At 51.8% G+C, this 9,445-nt stretch overlaps 1 protein-coding gene across 1 annotated transcript in view; it reads left to right on the plus strand.

Moving 5' to 3' along the window:
• The window catches only part of PXDN (peroxidasin), a 66,726-nt gene that overhangs the window by 46,375 nt on the left and 10,906 nt on the right, over positions 1–9,445 (plus strand). Inside the window, exons 16-18 of the mRNA XM_011960962.1 lie at positions 2,911–4,414; positions 7,819–7,953; positions 8,608–8,816. Coding sequence (XP_011816352.1) covers positions 2,911–4,414; positions 7,819–7,953; positions 8,608–8,816 — 1,848 coding nt within the window. The remainder of the gene's footprint in view (positions 1–2,910; positions 4,415–7,818; positions 7,954–8,607; positions 8,817–9,445) is intronic.

Here is a 9,445-nt window from a genome sequence, read left to right on the forward strand (position 1 = left end):
AAAAATGCAAAAAAAAAAAAATTAGCCGGGCGTGGTGGCGGATGCCTGTAGTCCCAGCTACTTGAGAGGTTGAGGCAGGAGAATGGCGTGAACCCGGGAGGCGGAGCTTGCAGTGAGGCGAGATCACACCACTGCACTCCAGTCTGGGCGACACAGCGAGACTCCGTCTCAAAAAAAAAAAAAAAAAAAAAAGATTTGGACTCAGAGAAAGGCAGAAAGGAAAAAGTAAACTCACCCCAACAATGTGAATCATTTTATACCTTTGCTGTTTACCTGAGCAGCAGTTAGATGCACATGCAGGCACTCATTTCTTCGCTTACTCGTTCCACCTGCCTGTCAGGGCACACCGTCTATGCCAGTCACTGACCCGGGCCAGGGCCTACAGCCACAAACAGAAGAAATAAAAACCTCAGCCCTCAAAGATCAAACCGTCCAGAGAAATGCAGATGGGAAACCAGAGAGAGGTCCCTGCATATAAGAAACTCCAGCAAGTGACCCAGAGAGAAACAGCAGGTGGGAGGTGGGTGGCGCCCTGGGTAGGATGGGGTGCTGTTCCCCATGGGCAAAGGTGACGTGAGCAGGGACCCCACAAGGGTGAGGGGGCCTCCCTGGAGCATCTGAGGGGACCACACATGCAGAGGCTTGGAGGTGTGGCACGTCTGGGCATAGTGGAACAGCAGGTGGTCAGTGTGGCTGGAAAGGGGGTGGGGAAGGGCTGATAAAGACAGGGAGATTTGTGCTCCACCAGAAAGGGCCTAGGAGCGAACATAAGGATGTGTCATTGGCTCTGTATGAAATGGAACCTTAGAGAAGTAACATGGTTTCATGCATTTTAAAGCGTCGGGCTGGGTGACCACCCTGCGTGGGGTGAGGACAGATGTGGGCAAACCAGCCCTGGGAAACTGGGGCCAGGGTCGGTGCCACCTGCTCTGGTTGGCAGGTCTGGTCTGCCTCTGAACCCATGGCCAATGCCATGGAAAAAGTGAACATTCTGGAGGAAAGCCCGGAGACCAGCCCTGCAGCCCAGCCAGGCATTTGGGAGGAAGCGCTTTTCCTCCTGGCGCTCTGCTTTCTTGGCTCTATGGATGTTCAAGATTGATAATTCTGTGGGACTTCCTAAGAGTCGCTATGAAAATAGGGCCAGATGTTTCAGCTCACTGTTTCAGCCTCTGGGAAAAATCAGACAGAACAGAACCAGGGGCTGAGGGGAGCCTGGGGTTCATGTTCCCTGCACAGAACTTTCCCACCCAACACACCGGGGTGTGTGTTTCCGACTTACTCTCCCCAGCCTGGAAAATGCCTCACTTCCAATTCTTTGCATTCTTATGTGGATATTATGCACACCGCTCCCCCACAGAAAAGGGGCTGTCTCTTGTTTGCTTTAAAGGTGTCCATAGTGATATCTGTGATCTTGACAAGCAGAAGCAGGCTGGAGAAACTTTAGAAAAAAGAGGCGGCCGGGCGCGGTGGCTCAAGCCTGTAATCCCAGCACTTTGGGAGGCCGAGACGGGCGGATCATAAGGTCAGGAGATTGAGACCATCCTGGCTAACACGGTGAAACCTCGTCTCTACTAAAAAAATACAAAAAACTAGCCGGGCGAGGTGGCGGGCGCCGGTAGTCCCAGCTACTCGGGAGGCTGAGGTGGGAGAATGGCATAAACCCGGGAGGCGGAGCTTGCAGTGAGCTGAGATCTGGCCACTGCACTCCAGCCTGGGCAACAGAGCAAGACTCCGTCTCAAAAAAAAAAAAGAAAAAAGAGGCATTGATGGCTTGGAACTCTGTGAGTGCACACGTGAAAGTGTGAGTGTGATCTGTAAGCACGTTTGCATGTGAGTGTGTGCATGTGTTGAGTGGTAAACATTCAAGTGTGCATGTGTGTGTGCATGTGTAGCTTTTCAGCTGGCATGACATGTGCCTGGAAAGGAGGAGTGTTGAGGAAGGTGAAGGCCTAGGATGTATGAATATGTGGGGGAAGCACTTTGGCGAACACAGAGATCTGACATGTCTGACCCCAGGACGTGGAGTCGCTGTTGCTTGGAGCAGGTGTCTTGAAGGCAAAGACTAGGAGCTGAACTTAGGAAGATCTCTTTCATCTGTGGAGTGAAAGATAGCCCAGGCTACCATGTTTGGAATTTCTTCTGTAGCTAGTGGGCAAAGATGGAAGGTCTCTGAGCGAGGTGACCTAGGCAGAGTCTGTGCGAGGCTCGCGGGAGGGCACGCTTGCTGTGGGGAGGGTGTGTGTGTGGACTGCTTCCACCAGGCAGGAGGGCCTTCTGGAGTTGAAGGCCAGTGCCATGGAAATCAGTCCCAGGATTCTGCCAGAGGAATGGAGAGGAGGGCACCGGGGCTAGGAACATTTTGGAGGCGGTGTGAAAGGAAGTGGCGATCTTCTGGACATTGGGGGAAGAGAGCGTGAAGCCTCAGTGGACCGAGATGTACAGCGACAGGTGTGTCAGGAAATGCCCTGCTCGCCGGTGTGTGGAGATCGATGGTGTGCACTCGTGTGGAGGTGTGGTGACCGTCTCTTCCGCGGGGCGTTTAAAGTGAAGTTGGAGCAGCGTCAGCCTGGACTGGTGAACGTGGGTCGGGCTCCATCAGTTAGGGGTCTCCCAGAGAAGAGCTGCTGGTTGAAACCATGAGACTGCTGAGTGTGGAGGGGAGACAGGGCCCAGAAACGGGGGCTGTGGAGACAATACCTGTGTTTGGGGCTGGAGGAGGGGAGGAGCAGTTTTACCAAATGGGAGGTGAGCAGGTTTCCAGCAGGAAGGGCTGGTTGCATGGTGCACAACAGGTTTCATGAGCTGGGGGTAGATAGCCCCATGTCAGCGGCAGAGGTGCCAAGGGGTACCAGGCTGTGTGTCACATCCTCCAGGGGAATTGAGTGCCATGTTGCTTTTCTCCATGCCCAGGTTACCACTACAACGACCTGGTGTCTCCGCAGTACCTGAACCTCATCGCAAACCTGTCGGGCTGCACCGCCCACCGGCGCGTGAACAACTGCTCCGACATGTGCTTCCACCAGAAGTACCGGACGCACGACGGCACCTGCAACAACCTGCAGCACCCCATGTGGGGCGCCTCGCTGACCGCCTTCGAGCGCCTGCTGAAATCCGTGTACGAGAATGGCTTCAACACCCCCCGGGGCATCAACCCGCACCGACTGTACAACGGGCACGCCCTTCCCATGCCGCGCCTGGTCTCCACCACCCTGATCGGGACGGAGACCGTCACCCCCGACGAGCAGTTCACCCACATGCTGATGCAGTGGGGCCAGTTCCTGGACCACGACCTGGACTCCACGGTGGTGGCGCTGAGCCAGGCGCGCTTCTCCGACGGACAGCACTGCAGCTCCGTGTGCAGCAGCGACCCCCCCTGCTTCTCCGTCATGATCCCCCCCCACGACTCCCGGGCCAGGAGCGGGGCCCGCTGCATGTTCTTCGTGCGCTCCAGCCCCGTGTGCGGCAGCGGCATGACTTCGCTGCTCATGAACTCCGTGTACCCGCGGGAGCAGATCAACCAGCTCACCTCCTACATCGACGCGTCCAACGTGTACGGGAGCACGGAGCACGAGGCGCGCAGCATCCGCGACCTGGCCAGCCACCGCGGCCTGCTGCGGCAGGGCATCGTGCAGCGGTCCGGGAAGCCGCTGCTGCCCTTCGCCGCCGGGCCGCCCACCGAGTGCATGCGGGACGAGAACGAGAGCCCCATCCCCTGCTTCCTGGCCGGGGACCACCGCGCCAACGAGCAGCTGGGCCTGACCAGCATGCACACGCTGTGGTTCCGCGAGCACAACCGCGTGGCCGCCGAGCTGCTCAAGCTGAACCCGCACTGGGACGGCGACACCATCTACTACGAGACCAGGAAGATCGTGGGCGCGGAGATCCAGCACATCACCTACCAGCACTGGCTCCCGAAGATCCTGGGGGAGGTGGGCATGAGGACGCTGGGGGAGTACCAGGGCTACGACCCGGGCATCAATGCTGGCATCTTCAACGCCTTCGCCACCGCTGCGTTCAGGTTTGGCCACACGCTCGTCAACCCACTGCTTTACCGGCTGGACGAGAACTTCCAGCCGCTTGCACAAGGTCACCTCCCCCTCCACAAAGCTTTCTTCTCTCCCTTCCGGATTGTGAATGAGGGCGGCATCGACCCGCTTCTCAGGGGGCTGTTCGGGGTGGCGGGGAAAATGCGTGTGCCCTCGCAGCTGCTGAACACGGAGCTCACGGAGCGGCTGTTCTCCATGGCACACACGGTGGCTCTGGACCTGGCGGCCATCAACATCCAGCGCGGCCGGGACCACGGGATCCCGCCCTACCACGACTACAGGGTCTACTGCAACCTGTCGGCGGCACACACGTTCGAGGACCTGAAAAATGAGATAAAAAACCCTGAGATCCGGGAGAAACTGAAAAGGTGAGCTGAAGAGGCCGTGTGGGTTGGCTCATGTACCTAGGCACCTGGAAGACCCAAACCGTGGGTGTGTGTGTTATTTGGCTCTGTGTGTGTTTTGTGTCGTGCAGAGATGAGATGAAGCAAGTCCATGAAGGTCAAGATGGGAACCTGCAGCCTTCGGTAGCTGTGTGGCTGTGGGGAGGGGGCAGAGCCAGGGGTGGATGGACCTTGGAGGGCCCTTCCGCCAGCCTGTTTTCCAAGAGACCAGCTTTGCTGAGCTGTGGCACGTTTTCAGCTTAGAGATGAGCTATGCTTTTCTGGCAGAAGGGTTGACTGCAGAGAACAATACACTTCACACCAGAAAACAGCAGCTGACACTGTGGCTGTTGGGGGCGGTGCTTCAGGTGCCTGCTCTTGTATCAGGGGCAGAGAGAGAGGCAGAGCTTGGTGTCTGCAGAACCGGGCCCTTGGGGCCACCAGCCCCTAAGGCTTAGCCTGTAGCATCTCCCATACTCACTGTTGCCCAGACCTAGGCCTGTGGGGCCACCTGCCCGTGACTGCCACAGATAGCACCGCTTCTGAGCCACAGCCTTGATCACCTGTGGACGCAGTTCTCCTTGTCCTGCCGCAAAGGCAAAATGGGAGGCCGTCACCCCTGAGACAAGGAAAACTGGCCAGCTAGATTAGGTCACCTCAGCCCACGTGGGGCGGCAAAAATGGCAAAGTTTTACAGGCAAAGTAAGCCAGGCCTAGGACTGGGGTAGGATCAGGGCTGCCTGGTCCATAGCCAGTCCCCTTCCCAGGACTCGGTGCCCCAGTGGGGTTCTGATTGACTCAGATTTCCCCAAAGTGGAGACATTCAGTGGCTCCCCTTTTTGCTAGATATTCACATCTTTTACTCACTACCTTTTTTGCATGTTATTTCTACCAGATTTGCTTTTTGTGTTTTAAGGAAATAAAAATAATTGCAAACAGGTGTGGTGGCTCACGCCTATAATCCCAGCACTTTGGGAGGCTGAGACAGGTGGATCATGAGGTCAGGAGTTCAAGACCAACCTGGCCAAGATGATGAAACCCCATCTCTACTAAAAACTACAAAAATTAGCTGGGCGTGGTGGCAGACACCTGTAATCCCAGCTACTCGGGAGGCTGAGGCAGGAGAATGGCGTGAACCCGGGTGGCAGAGGTTGCAGTGAGCCGAGATCGCGCCGCTGCACTCCAGCCTGAGTGACAGAGTTGAGACCCCATCTCAAAAACAAAATAATAATAAATAAAAATAAAATAATTGCTCATCAGTGTTTTTCTGTTATGATTCTTCTCAGTCCTTCGACTATGAGATCCACAGGTCACTGTGTATTATGACATGTTATTCCCATTCAAAAACATTGTTTTAAAAAGAAGGAAAACCTTTCTTCTTAAGACTGTTTTCCCGTATTTTCTGGACTCTCCAGTTGACTCCTAAGTTACTTAACGCTGAAGTTAGGACATACCCCGTTAGGATCTGACCTGTGCCTTCTAAAGGAAAGTGACTTTTTACTTGTAATTTATTGTAAGTTATGAATAAATGAGCATGATGTCCTATTAAGTTTAATATGTTCCAATGTTCGTTTGAATAACGCTCTTAAATTACTGGCATTTGGAAATGTGTGCGCACTCCATTAATCCAGTGTAATTTTTTGTCGTGGTTTTGCTGCATTAGGACTGATGTGAACTGTCTGTGTTTTTTATGTGCTTAAATATCCTCCTTTGTTCTTGTCCAAACTGACACAGATTACTCTCCCAGCTGATTCTCTCTTTTGCCAAACTTATTTCAAAACAATTCAGAAGAACTAGATGTGGAGCCCAGTGCTGGGTGGACCGTGGCTGCGTTGCGTGCTAGGCCTCTGGTAAAGAAGTTAAGGACGTTACCCACACACTGAGCCCTTCTTCTGTTTCCGTTTTCCTGTCTCAGCCCGTTGCTGACTAAGGGGAAATGAAACATAAACGTGAGAAAAGTTGCATGACCATCGGAGACCATGGGGCTGGGAGGACTTCACAGGGCACAGGGGTTGCCTTCAGCAGACGTTAGAGATTGTGTAGTTCGCATCTACTTTGTGTTTCACGGCGGCACGGCGAGTGGATGGCATGGCGTTGGCCCGGGCTCGCCTTTGCTGCCCATCCCCAGCCATGGGACATTCTGGAACTGCGAGGTCTCTTCCCTGGAGGAAGCTCCGTGGATTCGGGTGGAGGCTTTAGACTCTGGTGAGCCTAAGGAATGTGACTATTCCAGCCCCTGTGATGGTGGGTCCCTCCCAGAGGTGGGGGACAGAAGAGAGCAGGCACCCAGAGCAGGAGCCGCCCGGAGCAGGAGCTGCCCGGAGCAGGAGGGAGTCCTCTGGGAAAAGGTGTGGACGACTCTGGTGGCCCCAGGGTGCTGTCCTCAGCCACAGACCAGAGGCCGCCAGGGTCCTCCCGACCAAGTTTCACTCCCAGGGGACATCTTGGAGCTAGAAGTTCAGCCTGAATGGCATTGAACTTACAAGAAAAAGGGACAATTTGTCTGTCTTTGAAAGACTAAATGCTAGTTTACATAAAATTGTGTTTATTCTACAGTAAGACCGGGGGCCCTGTGTGCATCCTGTTCAGTCAGCAACAGAATCTCTCTTGATTCTAGGGGTCAGTGGGTGGTCACTGGTTTGAGTTTTGTTGAAAAGGGCAATGAGGATTATAGAATGTATATGTTAAAAATGGAGTTGAGCTTTGAATAGCAGTTGAAACAGGCATCATCTGCTGCGTAGTCAAGTTCTAAGATGAGATTAGATGATTTGTGGTAGAAGTTGTGACATGTTGCTTATAAGCCTGTGTTTCTAAGGAATTGGAAGAAGTCGATGAAAATGTTTGTTTTTGAACGTATAAACCTAAGTTTCTTTTCCCTATCTTTGCATAGCAGATATTTTCTTTTATGGCAAATATATTTTCAATATATAGTAGAATCAAATGTTATTCTTTAAAAATGTATCTATATACTTCTAAAAATAAACATGAACAATGAACTATATACATTTAGCTATATATGATTTATGGTTCATATGTTTATTTTAAAAAGGTTGGAAGGGTTTACATTATGGTGTTAAGTGTGGTTATCCCGGAATAGTAGGAAAAGGTGTGGCTTAAATTTTCTTCCTTGTGTTTTCTTGACTTTTCTAAATTTGTTATAATAAATGTTTGTGTGTGTGTGTGTGTGTGTGTGTGTCTCACATATATAACAGAAAGTAGGGAAAATCCTTAATAGTGGAGAGATGCTGCAAAGAAGTAAAGATTTTCTTTGTTAAGTAAAATTCCAAATAATGTAAAATAGTGATGGAAAGAACTGTTTTCATATTTGCTGTATGTTTTACCACGTCCAGCTTTGTTAGGTAAATTTCAGTTTTCTCTTTATTTTTTAGGTTGTATGGCTCGACACTCAACATCGACCTGTTTCCAGCACTCATGGTGGAGGACCTGGTGCCTGGCAGCCGGCTGGGCCCCACCCTGATGTGTCTTCTCAGCACACAGTTCAAGCGCCTGCGAGATGGGGACAGGTGAGCACGTGCACCAGAAAGGGGAGCACACTCCTAAGCCGCCTTCTCAGGGACTCCAGAGGAGAAGGGCCGTCCTGGTTGAGAATGAGGGAGGCACGAGGCCCTGGTGTCTTCTGTGTACCGCCTTGGACTTGCATGTCCTTGCAGCCTCAAAACTCAACCACACCAGGTTCAAAGATGCCTTTCCCACCCCTTCGTTTGTAGGAATATTTCTGTTCCTGTAAACCTATTGGACAGTCCATACAGCTAAACCACTGTGGGACTTCAGAGAAGTTTGGGCTTCGGGCAAGACCTTTGTTTTGCTTCTTGTCCACTGTTACTACTTTAATGTAGTGGAAAGGCAGACCCTACCTATTACTATTTCAGCAAACCTAAAATAAGTGCCATACCAGTTTTTCTTTAAAGTAGCCCATTGTCTTTGTTGCTAGTCAGAAGAGCTCACACTGTCGTTTTTACACCAGATTGTCTGCTTTTGCTTTTGTTGTGGAGTAGGGGATGTGAGCAGTGTGTGAGTCCATTTTTAAGTGACACCTAATCAAACCTAGTGGTTTCTGTATTGCTGTGAACTAAGTAGGGGGAGATTTTAACTCAGCTCCTGGTGACCTGTGAGTCTCCTGCCCTTCTCTGATCCTGCTTTCATTTTGGGGGATCCAGGTTGTGGTATGAGAACCCTGGGGTGTTCTCCCCCGCCCAGCTGACTCAAATCAAGCAGACGTCTCTGGCCAGGATCCTATGCGACAACGCGGACAACATCACCCGGGTGCAGAGTGACGTGTTCAGGGTGGCGGAGTTCCCTCATGGCTACGGCAGCTGTGACGAGATCCCCCGGGTGGACCTCCGGGTGTGGCAGGACTGCTGTGAAGGTGCGTGCCAGAGGCACCTCGTCTGTTCCTTTCTCATCCCTGGTTTTGGTGACTGCTTGGCGGGTGCTTAATTACCTGCAGATGTCACCCTAATCTTGAAAACTGAAAACAAAATATTCGGCTTTAGATTTAAATTGTGCTGTATCCACGCTGAGATGGACTGTGGAGCCAAAAATACAAACAAAGGTGGTGATTCTGAGGAAGTGGCAGTGCTATGGGAGAACATTCATGATTAACTAAAGCACTATGAAAGAGAAACAGAAACCCAGACTTCCGCAAGGTGTGCCCCTAATTTTTCCTTAAAACCTAATGTATGTCTAGCTTACAGTACTTGTGTAGCCAGATAAAAGACAAAAATCAAAATATGAAAGAAACATATCAAATATATCAGGTTTTCTTTTAAAAATTATACTGAATGTTTTAAATATCTGTAACATAAATGACTGAAGATAGGTGTTGTAAAGTGTCTCGTGAGGAGCCCTGCAGGTAGGAGGTGGCCTCATGATCGGCATCGGGGGCCTGTAGCTGAGGGACGCCCTGACATCAATCCCACAGCCCCGGCACTCGTGCCCTGCCCTGACATCAATCCCACAGCCCCGGCACTCGTGCCCTGCCCTGACATCAATCCC

The sequence above is a fragment of the Colobus angolensis genome, unplaced genomic scaffold (genome assembly GCF_000951035.1).
Source record: "Colobus angolensis palliatus isolate OR3802 unplaced genomic scaffold, Cang.pa_1.0 Scaffold53, whole genome shotgun sequence".
NCBI lineage: Eukaryota > Metazoa > Chordata > Mammalia > Primates > Cercopithecidae > Colobus > Colobus angolensis.